The sequence below is a fragment of the Oratosquilla oratoria genome, unplaced genomic scaffold, assembly GCF_046742065.1.
Source record: "Oratosquilla oratoria isolate Oo_2021 unplaced genomic scaffold, ASM4674206v1 SCAFFOLD54, whole genome shotgun sequence".
NCBI classification, from domain to species: domain Eukaryota; kingdom Metazoa; phylum Arthropoda; class Malacostraca; order Stomatopoda; family Squillidae; genus Oratosquilla; species Oratosquilla oratoria.
The window spans coordinates 2,065,829-2,080,828 of record NW_027467718.1 but is presented as its reverse complement, the minus strand read 5'-3'; the positions used below and the strand labels follow the sequence as shown (position 1 = coordinate 2,080,828).

The window sequence follows — 15,000 nt, the reverse complement described above, 5'->3', positions numbered from 1 at the left end:
GTATATATATGTATATATGTATATCCATATATATATGTATATATGTATATGCGTATATATATATATGTATATGCGTATATATGTATATGCGTATATATGTATATATGTATATACGTATATATGTATATATGTATATATGTATATATGTATATGCGTATATATGTATATATGTATGTGCCTATATATGTATATGCGTATATATGTATATGCGTATATATGTATATATGTATATGTGTATATATGTATATATGTATATATGTATATGCGTATATGTATCTATGTATATGCATATATATGTATATATGTATATGCGTATATATGTATATATGTATATGCGTATATATGTATATATGTATATGCTTACATATGTATATATATGTATATGCGTAGATATGTATATATGTATATGCGTAGATATGTTTATATGTATATGCGTATTATGTATATATGTATATGCGTATATATGTATATATGAATATGCACATATATGTATATGCGTATATATGTATATGCGTATATATGTATATGCGTATATATGTATATATGTACATGGCGTATAATATGTATATATGTATATGCGTATATATTGTATATGTATATATGTATATGCGTATATATGTGTATATGTATATGCGTATATATGTATATATGTATATGCGTATATATTTATGTGTATATGCGTATGTGTATGTGCGTATATGTGTATATATGTATATGCGTATATATGTATGTGTATATGCGTATGTGTATATTTGTGTGTATGTGTATGTGCGTATGTGTATATGCGTATGTTTATATGCGTATGGGTATATATGTTTACGCATATACATATATACATGTTTACGCATGTACATATATACATATATACGCATATACATATATGCATATATACACTTAATATGCTACTTCACAGAACACAGGGGTCACTCAGTTACACCTACAAAATAAATATAAATCAGAAAGCTGACGCCTCGTACACTAGACGTCATCGTATCCGAGAGGGAGAAGATTAGATAACTTTATGAATGGAGAATGATAGGTGGTAATGGGCATGGAATTGCCTAGTGTAGGCCTTATGGTCTCTTGCGGTCTCCTTCTTATGTTCCTATGTAACTAAAACAGCATTTGACGCCTTAAAGAGTAGCGGTATATCCAAAACATAAGACGATACCTATCCGTGAGCTGGCAGTTATAAATGTACACACTATACTTCCTTTTTTTGTCACAAATAACCCGTTTCTTCCTTGCAGGTGCTCAGAGGCATCGATCACCAGTGGTAGTGACGGCGTTAAGAAAGACCCAAGTGTTTCACAGATCACCTTGAAGACTCTCAGTAGCTCGACCATGTGGACCATCAGAGTTCTCTTGGCCCAGTGTAAGAACCAAACATTCTCCTCCTTGTAGGTACTCAGAGGCATAAAAAACGAAATAGAATTGTTTGGATATGTGAAAAGGGTATAAGATAATTATAAGGTGATAGAGCAGTGTTCCGGAGAGCTCTGGCTCCACTGGACTTCTGCTTACCTCACTTAGTCCTTTTGATTAAGGTGAAGTCAGGGAATGGATGCTAAAAGGATAATACGGAGTGATTGTGCCGACAGCACTCTATGGGGCAGAAACATGGAACATAAAAGAGGAAGAAAGAAAGGGTTTAAATGAAATTGAGATGAAATGTCCGAGAAGAATGGTAGGGGTTATTAAGTTGGATAGAGTGAGAAACGAGGAGATGAGGAGTGCGGGGATGGAAAGGGAGTTGGGAGATAGGGTTGATGAAAGAGTATTGGGATGGTTTGGAAAGAATGAGTGAAGAATGCATTGGTGTGGAAGGCATTGGTGGATGGAGTAAACATGAGGGGCCAACCAAGGATGAGATGGATGGCTGGGGTAAAAGGAACATTGGGAAAGAGGGGAATCTCTGGTGAGGAAGAAAGGGAGAAGACAGAAGATTAGGGGAGAATGGAGAGTGGTTGTGTATAGATGATGCTGTGATGTATTGGAAAAGAATGGGTGGGGGTGGGAGGGGAAGGTAAAGGAGTATGAGTGAATTATATTTTGACGCAGCCCGAAGGGATTTCTCTCCGTCTTTTTTCTGCATGAGGGGACGGAGAGGGGGGTCGTCGATTTATTGAAGCAGCTTTACTATAGATATGCTGTATCTTGCTACATTGCTTCTGACCCAGGGCAGTGGACGAGATGCAGGGATGACCCGTCATCCAGGAGGAGCCAAGAAAAGAGGGAGGGAGGGGTGGTGAATGGGAGTGGAGTATATGGGGATGAAATGGGTGGGAGTGGATTTATGTCTTTGACTTTGGCTACCTCCCTTGTAAGGGGGAAAAAGCCGTTGGTATATGTATGTATATATGTATTTCTTTTTATAATTTTTCACTGAAAATCTTCTGCCATACCTTGTTCGTTACAGTGTTGCGACTTTCTTTTCCTCTATTGCTCTTATTATGGACACTTTTGAGCTTTGTAAAAACACGAATCCTGCCACAATTCATTTTCTTCCAATGTAAGACTCAGGGGCTCTTTGCTTTCAGACATCTTCCAACCTAAAAGACTTGGACTCTTTCGAAAGTGAGAGGGTGAGGGGTTCCCGCAAATGATCTGAATTGATGCATTCTCTTCTATCTATCTTATTCTATCTAATCTGGAGTATGAACTCGTGGGTATTTTTGTGCACAATTTTTTTTACTTCTTTGTATATGAAAAACGTGAATGTGAGCTTATGGCGACATATACGCGCACACTTGAAGGAGCAGTGGTGCCGTACGCACCCGCTAATCCAGACCAGGGCAGAAATAATTTCAGCATTGTTGCACTGCGAGCCGGCATTCCAACTCTCGTGGGCAAGGATTTATGTGTGTGTGTGTGTGTGTGTGTGTGTGTGTGTGTGTGTGTGTGTGTGTGTGTGTGTGTGTGTGTGTGTGTGTGTGTGTGTGTGTGTGTGTGTGTGTAAAATCACAGCATTACCCACAGATTGGTCATATATGAACTCTGACCTCTCATCAAAGAAGGATAACAACTGTCGATCACGAGACCAGCTCATCATCCAAGACCGTGGTGAATCACAAATTCGGACCATTCTCATCTTACTTGTTTTCCTCCCTTCAGCAATGATTTGGGTACCCAAGGGGAACTCAGGTCGTGTGGTGGGGGCAACTTGGCTGTTGTCGGTGCTCATCCTGAGTACTGTTTACAAGTCCAACCTCAAGGCTATGCTCATCAAGCCCAGAGTCAACATCCCCTTCACCAACTTAGAGGAGCTTATCGAATACAACAAACTGCCGTGGCGACCCATCAAAGGCTCAGTTGTGCACGAGACGATGAAGGTAGTTCTCCCTATTCAAATAACTTTCATGGAAAATAGATAAATAGAATGAAATGAAATAGATAAGAAATAAGATATATCGTAATTACAACAATGATAATGATAATAATGATAACAACAACAACAACAATAATAATAATAATGATAATAATAATAATAATAATAATAATAATAATAATAATAATAATAATATTAATAATAATAATAATAATAATAATAATAATAATAATAATAATAATAATGGATAATAATAATAATAATAATACGTAATGACTAACATATAATAATGATAATAATAATAATTAAGAATACATAATAATAATAATAATAATGATATTGATAATCGATAATGGTATAATAACAATGATAATTAAATAATAATTATATGATAATAATGAATAATAATAATAATAATAAATAATAATAATGATATAATAATAATAATAATAATAATAATAATAATAATAAATAAAAATAAAAATTAATAATTAATAATAGATAATAAATAATAATAATTAATAAAAATAATAGTAATTAATAAATAATATAATAATAATGATAATAATAACAATTAATAGACAATAATAATAATAATAATAATAATAACAATAATATATAAATTAATAATTAATTAATAATAAATAATGAATCAATATTTTATAATTAATTAATAATTAATAATAATAATTAACTAATAATAATAATAATAATAATAATAATAATATATAATCAATAATAATAATAAGACCTAATAATAATAATAATAATAATAGTAATAATAGACAATGATAATTGAAATAAGACTATAGATAAACTGAACAGATAGATAAGTAAATAACATGGAATGAGTAAGCGTAAAATCAGATAAACAAGTTAATAGATAAATAAATGAATAAATAAATGTGTATGAATAAAGTAAGTAAATCAATTAAATTATTACTAAAACAACAACAAATAAATAAAGAAGTAAAATAATTAATAAATCATTTGGCATAGACTAAATTAAATGGAATTTAAAATAAATATGAATAAAATAAGTAAATAAATTAAATTATTAATAAACACAATTAAATAAATAAAGGAGTACAATAAATAATAAATAAATAATAAATTAAATAAATAAATAAAATAAATAATAATTAATAGATAAACAAATAGATAAACGAATGAATAGAATGGATTAATAACCCTGCCTTGAGTCTGCATTTGCTATTTTCTGTTGGCCGAAATTTCTAACTCACGTTGTTTGGGCGCAACGTTTATTTACACGCTGCTTGCAGTCGAGAGAATTCCGGCAACTATTTTCAATAATGAGGACAGAGCAGCCTTTGCTTTACCTAGATTTTGCTTGTTGTTTCCGATGCTGAAGTTGGAGGGTAACTATGTTTGTACCCAAGTTCCATGCCGTTTTTATACTGCCATCCTCTAATTGTATATAAGATTCTTTTTTTGTGCCCTTTGATATTGAACTTTTGCTCAAACTTTTGCTTGACACTCTTATGTATAATGTGTGTTATATCTGTTCAGACACAACACAAAGAGTTTATTGTCCGGTCCATCTCTGAATTATTTTTATTGATTTCATTTCTGATTAGAATCCCCTTCCATTTCCTTCACAAGTCCTGCTTCTTTCGTCCCGCCATTCAGCTATCCTTCCCTCCCGTATCTTACTCTCGTTTCCTCTTATCCTTTGCCTTGCTCGTCCTTTATCCTTTGATTCACCTCTTACCTTTTAATATCTTTTAGTATCATTTTAATATCTTTTAATATCTTTTAAAATATCTTTTAGTATCTTCTTAATTATCTTTTGATATCTTTGTAATATCTTTTAATATCTTTTAATATTCTTTTAATATCTTTTAATATATTTTAATATCTTTTCCTCTTCTTACAGTGTTATAACCTTTTACTCCACACTCAGAGCCTGTTTTTCCTTCTTGCTATCACCTGTCTCCTTCTTTCACATGAATTTTTCCTCTTTCCCTTTTTCGTACCCTTTACCTGTCTTTAAGTTATTTCTGTATAAGCCACGTGACCGCCAATCGAGGTTGGAAACGACCTGCACGACCTGACGCCAAATCAGTAATTAAAAACCTCGCCTGGACCCGACGCCTGAATTACTGGGCTGACATATGATGCCAACCCAGTGCAATTATAATTATGCAAACCGCAGGGGTCCTACCCACGCGGTATACATACCAGGACTTCTGGGCCGCTTGTTAAAACGAAGTAATGCTCAGAGGGGGAATTCTCGGCTTTCCGTACGGAAAATTCTTTCTTTGACTCACAACGCCGAAGTAAGTAAAACCAGTTTGGACCTAAACTGAAAGATAGGACAAGAATCTCACCAAACCCCCCCCGCCCGCCTTCCCTTCTTCCGGGAGCCGTCGCTCGCTACGCCCAGAACTTTCCTTTTCCCTCCCACCCGGCCCCTACCTTTTTCCTTTTCTTTCCTTCTATTTCCTTTGTTCACCTCACCCAAAGTCACTCTCTCATCCTTTCTGCCTCCTTGTGTCGTTTTCCTTCGACTTAGCAAGGAGCAGACCATGACCTAACCTTTTACGGCCGAGCCTGGGCGGGGTGTACACTTTTCCTCACCACCTTGGTTAAGACTACCAAGCCTGAAGGATAATGGATGAAGGACTTTTCTATGCAGGACTGTTAAACAGCGACCCTTGGTGCCCAAACCATTCACTTTACGTTCTCGCCGTAAGAATACCATAAGGATGTCCCCATCTGGTGTGGCAATGTCATACTAGGTCCTTCCGCTTCGCATAAAGGGTGAAAAGAAGACTTGGCTCACGCATAGTTTAATTTGAATGGGTGGTTAGGGTATCTGGCCGTTGAACATATAGGGTCTAGACTTATTACGTTTTAATCATTCTATATCATCCATTGATACAATATATTATAAAGCCATTTTTGGCGTTTATTGAATAGGAAAACTAGCTTACAAAAACAAAATTTACTATGGTTTACTTACTCCTATGAGTCAAGGTAGGCTAGGTTGATCCATTTGGCGACTCTTGAAATGCGTCTCAGGCCCTCCCCCGGCCAGAGCATCACGAAGGAAGATCACCCTAGCCTCCACCATATTTACCCTTCCACCATTTGAAATTCATACCAGCTTTTTTTTCGAGGTCTTCGAGAGCTGTTCGTCTCCTTCTGGTTGTCCCAAGATGACTCACCGACATCTCCGTAGCCTCAGCTGGAATCACCCATCCCTGTGTAGGTCTCTACATTAAAAGAATTCATAATTGCTGACGCGAATGCGAGAGTACATGTAGCAATCGAGTCTGCATCCTTCGTTTTGGTGCAGTCCAGATCTCACACTCAAAGAATCAGATCCTACCTGCATTTTGAAGTTTTGGTCAACGCCGAATGAGCAGTAATTTAGACGTAACGGTATTCATAGAATTTACTATTCAAGACATTGATTGGAATGTTTTGGGTTCAACTGATAGAGACATATCGGGGTGACTCTCGGTTTGTTAGGAGTACCTGATGAAACAACCTTCTGAGAGTAACGGAATAGTTGTGGATATTTGTTATTTACATTATTATAGTATTTATTTATTCATTATTATTAATATGATTTTTTTTTTCGCATCCGACCTAAATATGGACCCAAAAGGCTCCTGTCGGCATGCTCACGGCCTTTGTAATCTGTTTAGTACCGCCTTAATCGTTACACTCCGTGTGCTGCAGAATATGACGTTTTTCTCGACTCCACTCCGGTGGACTAAATCATGAATAGGTTGCAATGAAAGCGAAGAGAGGCATCGACAATGAACGCAGCACTCTTTTGAAGAACAAGGAAGTTCTCGCTCTCAAATTACGGTGTGAAAAGCCTAAATCAAAGAACTTAAGGTCTCTTGCATTAAGACCAAAATCCAAGTGATTGGGGGTTCTATATATTAAATAATTACCCACCTCTTCTTTCTGGATTTTGCTACTTTCTAGGGTTTCCCGTTATTTTTTACATTTGGAAAAACTCCTGTTTTCAGGTCTTACAGGTCCTTACTTTCATTTAATGTAATGTTTGATTTTTTACTGTAGTTTTTTCCCAGTGTTGACCTTTCTTTTGAATTTGGCCTTTTTTCTTTTTATTTTCTTTTTTTACTACACTTCTCCCGCAGGCTTCTTAGTTTATGTTCATATTTTTGAATAGCTATTACTTCATAATAATTGGGCTAGTTTCAAACATATATTTCAGATGGTCTTGATTTCATCATTTGTGTACTCATCTACCTTGGACTTTGCCTTTAATTTATTTTGACATCATTATCATTTGTGTGTGTGTGTGTGTGTGTGTGTGTGTGTGTGTAGTGTGTGCTGTGTGGTGCCCGCACTCATGGAGGACTTTCCCACGAAAAAGAAAGATCCACTTCATCCTTTACCCTTACTACGTATCATTCTACTATTAATAGGCAATGTCGCACTTCCATGTTGATAATACAGCTGAAAGGATGTGTATGCTCAAGGGTTATTTTTACATTTCGTCAGTAACCCACTTTTTTCTTTTATTCCGATTCCTTAACCATTAAGTTAGGTTAACCTAAACCTATACCTAAATCTTAGCCTCGTCAACCCAACTTTGGGTTATGCCTGCCCGCACGAAATCCATGTTCAATAATCCCACAGTTACCAAAATCCCACATGTCGAAAACCCACAATCAAAATCCCATAATTCATAATCCCATATTTTCATTGATCAAAAATCCCATACTATCTTATCATACATAACTATAATATCAAAAAATGTTTTTTAATATTTATTGTCATATAGTTGGATATTAGATGTGGAACCGATCAATGTTTTTGTAGGTATGTTTATAACATCAATAGAATTGGAAACAATTAATTATAATTGACTTCAGGTAAGCTGGGCTTTTAGATATTATTGTTAATTTGTTGGAAATTCAACAAATGTAGATAGATTTAAAGGGTATGGCCACAACAAGGCAACTAACTTTGAGTTCATTGAATTCAGTTCACATTCACAAATAAGTTACTAATCACTAATCAAAGTTTACTCCTTTGATTCATTTATCATTTAATCGACTCTGTCACTACAATTCCATCTTATCTGTTTTTGCTGTTGTATATTTCCTTCACGTAATATATAGGCCATTGCAGACCATATCTTGACTCCACCTTTTGCTGTTTTTTACAAATTCCATGGTCTTTACGCTTTGATATCTGCTAAGAGTACTTGTTTAATTTTCCAGGATTTGTGGCCGTTTATATTGCATAACAGTATTCTATCTGATTGGGTTGATTTGAATATATTTTCAATTATATGCCCTCTGTTTTGAGTGCTTATGTTACCAATCTTGGTGTTCAATATTTTATGCTATGATGGTTTCAAATCCTATGTATGATTCTGTACTAAATTTTTGAATGATCATATGTATGATTTTCTAGTATAGTTTACTTGTCGCCTATGATTTCAAATGTAATGGATTTTGTGGTGTGATATGACATGAATGCTAATATGTACGATGCTTATGAATTATTTGAAATCTTTATGCAATCTGTACGATTAAGTGCTGTGATAATATGATTGAGGTTTATAAAGTTTGCATGTAATAATCAATAAAATATTAATAAATAAAACAAATAATTTTGAATTATTTTGCAAGGAAAGGTCCAAACTGTACCCACAGTATATCAACGACATGAGGATGGGGGGTGTTCACTTGCGGGTACGGACAGTTGCTCACTGGATAATTGCTCACCGGACAATCGCTCACCGGAGAAGTGACATATAGGACACTTGCTCACCAAAGATTTTGTTTTACTTTTCTTGAACTTGATAACAAACAATATATAGGATTTTTAGTTATATTTAGGTTTATTACAGCAATAATACACAAACAATATCCAAACTTTCATATTTTAGTTTTTAATAATTATAAAATTCAATACAAATTTCTCCCATCAATATATAGTAATGACTTCCTGCAGCATACCCCTGGCACAGATTCCGAAGGCGGTTCTGCATCTGCTAAGTCACCCTCTTCACCCGCTTCTTTGGTGGTTGCCCTCGTTGGTTTTGTATCATTTGTGTAGCCACTACAGCCTGGTCTTTTCGAAAATTGTCGATCAGTGTCCACACAGAGGGATGACTGTAGTCTACAAGTTTCTGAAAACCAATGTTCCATGCGACCTGTTGGATTTTCTTTGGCTTAGTTTGAATGCTTTGAGCGTTCAGCGTATGCGCAGGATATTCAAATTATCTTGTTGTTGTGCAAATGTATGCCCGATTCTTCAAAAGCAAATAAATATTCACCGATTCAAACGCAAATCTGGTTATCAACATTGGCAAATTAGTTTTCCGAGTGAAAATATTAAGGTAAAACATCAATAATATACTATTGTAATGTAAGAAAACTCAAGATCGTTGGGTAATATACACTTGGTCAAGAAATGACCCAAAAATCTTCACATGCCAAGTTGCATGTGCGCTGAATGGCCTACCGGCTCCGGCGTTTGGGCGTCAAGCCAAAAAATCCATAAATCAATCAACCAAGTTGCATGTCAATTGGGCCAGTGGTTTGGATTTTATTGAATATTTTTAAATTGAAAACAGTTGCCATGGCAGCATTATAGGTTGTTAATTTAGAGCATGGTATGTATTCTCTACTCTCTTACTTTGATAATACATATGTGTCTGGCATTTTTCGACGAGTTCAGAGTGCCCCTGGAGCTCCTGTACGTCTGAGACGACCTCCTCTTCAGTTTCCACCTGCAGTGTGGAATGTCCATGAAGTAACAGTCCAAGACCGTGCCAGAACCAACAACATGTGTGAGGCATGGAACATTGGTTTTCAGAAACTTGTAGGCTACAGTCATCCCTCTGTGTGGACACTGATCGACAATTTTCGAAAAGACCAGGCTGTAGTGGCTACACAAATGATACAAAACCAACGAGGGCAACCACCAAAGAAGCGGGTGAAGAGGGTGACTTAGCAGATGCAGAACCGCCTTCGGAATCTGTGCCAGGGGTATGCTGCAGGAAGTCAGTGTCTTCCTGACTTTCTAAATGCAGTTGGCCACACCATTAGACTGGACCGGTAAAAGATCATTACTATATATTGATGGGAGAAGTTTGTATTGAATTTTATAATTATTAAAAACTAAAATATGAAAGTTTGGATATTGTTTGTGTATTATTGCTGTAATAAACCTAAATATAACTAAAAAAATCCTGTATATTGTTTGTTATCAAGTTCAAGAAAAGTAAAACAAAATCTTTGGTGAGCAAGTATCCTATTTGTCACTTCTCCGGTGAGCGATTGTCCGGTGAGCAATTATCCGGTGAGCAACTATCCAGTGAGCAACTGTCCTACACCCGTTCACTTGGGACTGGGGATTCAGTAAAGAGTTGTTTAGTGGTGGTGATGATTGGGGATTCTGATGCACATTATCACAATATTGTTTCTTTGTGTAAAAAAAATAACCAAAAACAAATTTAGATTTAGGCTGTGAACTGAAATCAATGTCCTTTTCACTTATGTTTTTTGATCAAACGCGACTAATGGTGATAACAATTAACACCACGTATTGATCAATAACTTGTACGTGTGAACTGAAATCGATACAACACTCACTAATTTTCCTGTCAATTAATTAATCCTAATTCTTCAATTAACATTTTATATTGACTCAATATTATAATTAATATTAATAATAACTATAACAAAATAGATATAGACTTGCACCGGTGAACTGAAATTTAGACACATTTCCATATGGAATGGGTTCTACATGTCATAAAACATTGAATTAAAATACATGTGGGATTTTGACCATGAAATGTGGGATTTTGATCAATGGGATATTGAATGTGGGATTTTGACTTACGGGATTTTGTTTTGTGGGATTTTGAATGATACATGCCGCCGCACAGCCATGCGGCTTCCTGGCTTGCTGGTCGACGGCAAAAATTGATTTGATGATGAGAAAACAAAAATGACCTATGCTGAGTTCTCAGTATACATACAGTAACCAACCCCCTTAACTGGTTGTTTTGCAGACCGCAACCTGCCCCCGCTTCATGGCACCTCACGGTTTTCTGAAGACAAACATCGTGGCCACTGTCTTCCCGAAGAAGTCCTATTGGCTCTCGAAGATCAACCCCATGTAAGCACCCATATTGTAGACACCAAACCAATACTTGTTCCCTCTATCACCAGTAGCTTTGTCAGAGGTTATCACACTGGACTTCCAGCGCCGACAGTTGAGAGTTCGTTTGAGTAAAAACGACTTCGGTTACAATACCTTCTTTTTCAAATCTCCTAATGTCAAATCATCTTTCCGTCATGTATAGCAAAGCTGAGGAGATTCTAAACCTACACGAATGTTAGACATACTGTTGAAATGGTCTTAGAGAAGTCTAGATTTCTGCAAGCGAATTCATATTCTAGTTATGGTTGGATGTAGGATGTGAGAGGAAAGCTAAGATGAAAGGAAAGCAATGTGTGGGAGTGGAAGTGTACCTTGGATGGCTACTTTCCTTATGAGGGGAAAGATGCTCTTAGTATATAGATAAATCGTATTTTTTTACGATGAGGAAAACATGGACCACAAATGCTTTTAACGACTATGGTATTCTTTTATATGATAAGGGAATGCTACGTCACTGGCTTAAGTCTGTACTTTTCCTACTTCTCCAGCCTGGAGAACCTGAAGGAGAGCGGGTTCCTGGAATACCTGAAGGCGCAGGAGCTTGTCAACTCGACCCACTGTCTCAAGACCCCTGGGTCAGAGAAGTCGGATACTCTGAGACCTTTAGCCATCGGCGATTTCCTGGGAGTTCTTGCACTCTATCTTGGAGGTGGGTGGGGAGTAAAGCTTTGCACATGTACTCGTGAATCTCTATATGAAAGTGAATCCCCCAACATGGTCTTGAACCACGTGCTGGACTCGTGACCGGTAACCCATACCTTCCCGAGTGAGAGTTCAGACCTTTTGTATTCCTGTCTATGCATTATGCTGTGACCTGAGGTCACCTGACACATACCACACACACGCCCACTCCTTGCTCCAAGGGGGATGTAACAGCATGCGGTTTTGTAAATCTTTCACGCCCTGAGCAGGTCCCGAACTCGATGCCCATACACCAGCGGGCCGTGTGTGTGTGTGTGTGTGCGTGTGTGTGTGTGTGTGTGTGTGTGTGTGTGTGTGTGTGTGTGTGTGTGTGTGTGTGTGTGTGTGTGTGTGTGTGTGTGTGTGTGTGTGTGCGTGTGAACATGTGAAAATGTGTTTACTTTTATCACAGCCCGGTTGCCTAAGAACAGAAGCTCATGAGTAGGTGACCTGCATCACTGTTCCGTGTTTGTCCCAACTTGTTCTTGACAGTCCGCGGTGTCTTCGGCAGGCAATGTGTTGGCCCTCGTCGCTCTTCTGTGCGAAGCGGCTTCTGCCGGAGGCAAACGAAACACTGAGGGACTTCAGAAGAGGGCAACCAGCCGAAGATCGACTCTCGCAATCCACCCCTACGTAGAGGACAACCCATAACTCATCACCCAACCTAGAGGAGTTATCACATTGGGGTATTTCATCTCCGACCTCCAATTCATCGGTGGTATCACCCACATCCAGAACTTTTTCCGCCGTAAAATCGCTATCGCAAGCTATTTAGTTTTCTCAACAGTTTAAATAGAATGTTATTAGATATACTGGAGGAGAATGGTTTTCCTACAGCATATCCAATCCCTTCCCGAAAGCTACGGGCTGCAAATCTGCTCCAACAGTCGGATGTAATTGCCCAACGTGATAACTCAGGAGGTCTTCGGATGAGGACGTGAGTTGAGGAAGTATCGGCTGAGATGCGTTGGAACGCTTTATTGCTCGTTTCGACCAATAAGATCATCTTCAGAAAGCTAAAGATGACCTCATTGGTCGAAACGTTAGATTAATAAAGTGTTCCGACACATCTCCGCCGACTCTTCCTCAACTCACGGCCTCATCTGTCTTTGAATCTATTTAGGTCTTCGCATGTCTCAGAACCGATTCTGATTACATAATGGATAATCACTGATGTCGTTAATCTAATTCCAACACATTTAGGTGGTGCATTTCGAAGTATTGTCTCTGTATCAACAATTGAAATAGTTTCTTTCTTCATCGATTATTCGCGAGATCTATTCACTGACGAAGGACGCGCAGGTTTGGGATCGTATTTGCTATCTGGACTTCAGGTACGTTTTGTTCGGTGCTATTAATTAATTATTAGCCTACCACACCCAATACATCATACCAGGCGTCATATTTGGGTAAACGCGTTGGTTGTAGGTTCGGTTGGAATGATTAGCCTCGTACTTTGTCTTTCGAAGCAAAACACCCCCGTTCAAAAACAAAGAATTAGTGCTCTAGACCATGGGTTCTCAAACTTTTTCTCGTTAAGTGCCCCCTCAGTTATAAGATCATCTTCCCGAACCCCCAATCATCTGACAATGAAGAGAATGGTAATTTATTGACTAACTCACACACACACACACACACCAGATTCAACTATTGGTAATCAACACTGTTAATTTAGAAACCAGCGTAGAACAGTGAGATTGAAGGAACACACTGCTAGCACGGAATTTCATAATCCACAACTACCACTATTTAAAATACGTTTTTCGTCAGCCATCTAAGTACCCCTAGAAATCTTCTTGTGAACCCCTGGGGGTTCGCGAACCCCAATTTGAGTACCCCTGCTCTAGACAATCGTTCGACGGTTATCATTGAGCCATGAACGATTATCGTTGAGCGATAAACGCATCGAGCAGAACGTACCTTTAGGGTGTTCCAATACAAAGGAGGGTTCACCTAGCTCACGAGTTGAGTTCGAATTGAATGTGGGGAGCCAACGCCAGGAGGCGCTGAGTAGCTACGGCCAAAGCCGTGACCTTTGCGTTAGGAATGTTGTAACAGGTAATAGACTGTCACTGCTGCGAATTGGAGAGAGGTGTGGGACTCGAACCCACAACTATAGAAATACACCATCGCACAAGATGAAGTGAATATGAGAAGAAATGACGGAAGAAGGAATGGAACAGGGAAAGGGTACTTAGAGACAGCTGAGCAATGGAGGAATTGTCCAAAATAAATAGATACGTATAGGAAAAGTTATACATTATCTATTTCACCTCGGTGGTTAGGAATTTTTTTTTTTTAGTGATGAATGTGGAACAATTCTAACTGTATAGCGTCTTCGATTCTAGAACAGTGGGATGTATTTGGAAATTATTTTATGTATGAAATTAGCGTTAATTTTCTATCCACCTCATCCCCAATAAAAAGGCTTTGAGAAAAGATCCATTGCCTGAATATAATATATATATCAATTGATGTTACTGGGATGGGAAGTTATGTTTTTAACGGAAGTTATGTTTTTAACTTGGTTGATTGAAAATACGAGTTCAGTTATTATAAAAAAAAAAAAAAAATGAGTCCTTATTTAAACCCTTTCACGTTTCAACTCTTTTCTTGATGCTTTGAGAAAAGCTTTTTCTTGAGGCTTTGAGAAAAGATCCGTTGCCTGAAAATAATATACTTTTATTGATGTTACTGGGATGGGGTAGTTATGTTTCAAACTTGGTTGATTGAAAATACGAGTTTAGTTGTTATCGACAGTGGGTTTAATTTTGTTAAAAAAAAAAAAAAAAAAA

General features: G+C 37.2%; 1 protein-coding gene across 1 annotated transcript in view; it reads left to right on the top strand.

The window, feature by feature from the left end:
• The window catches only part of LOC143023671 (putative glutamate receptor), a 29,290-nt gene extending 16,277 nt beyond the window's left edge, over positions 1-13,013 (top strand). Inside the window, exons 6-11 of the mRNA XM_076182275.1 lie at positions 1,251-1,375; positions 3,115-3,332; positions 10,031-10,297; positions 11,373-11,479; positions 11,965-12,173; positions 12,717-13,013. Coding sequence (XP_076038390.1) covers positions 1,251-1,375; positions 3,115-3,332; positions 10,031-10,297; positions 11,373-11,479; positions 11,965-12,173; positions 12,717-12,856 — 1,066 coding nt within the window. The 3' untranslated portion in view covers positions 12,857-13,013. The remainder of the gene's footprint in view (positions 1-1,250; positions 1,376-3,114; positions 3,333-10,030; positions 10,298-11,372; positions 11,480-11,964; positions 12,174-12,716) is intronic.
• The last annotated feature ends 1,987 nt before the right edge of the window (positions 13,014-15,000 follow it).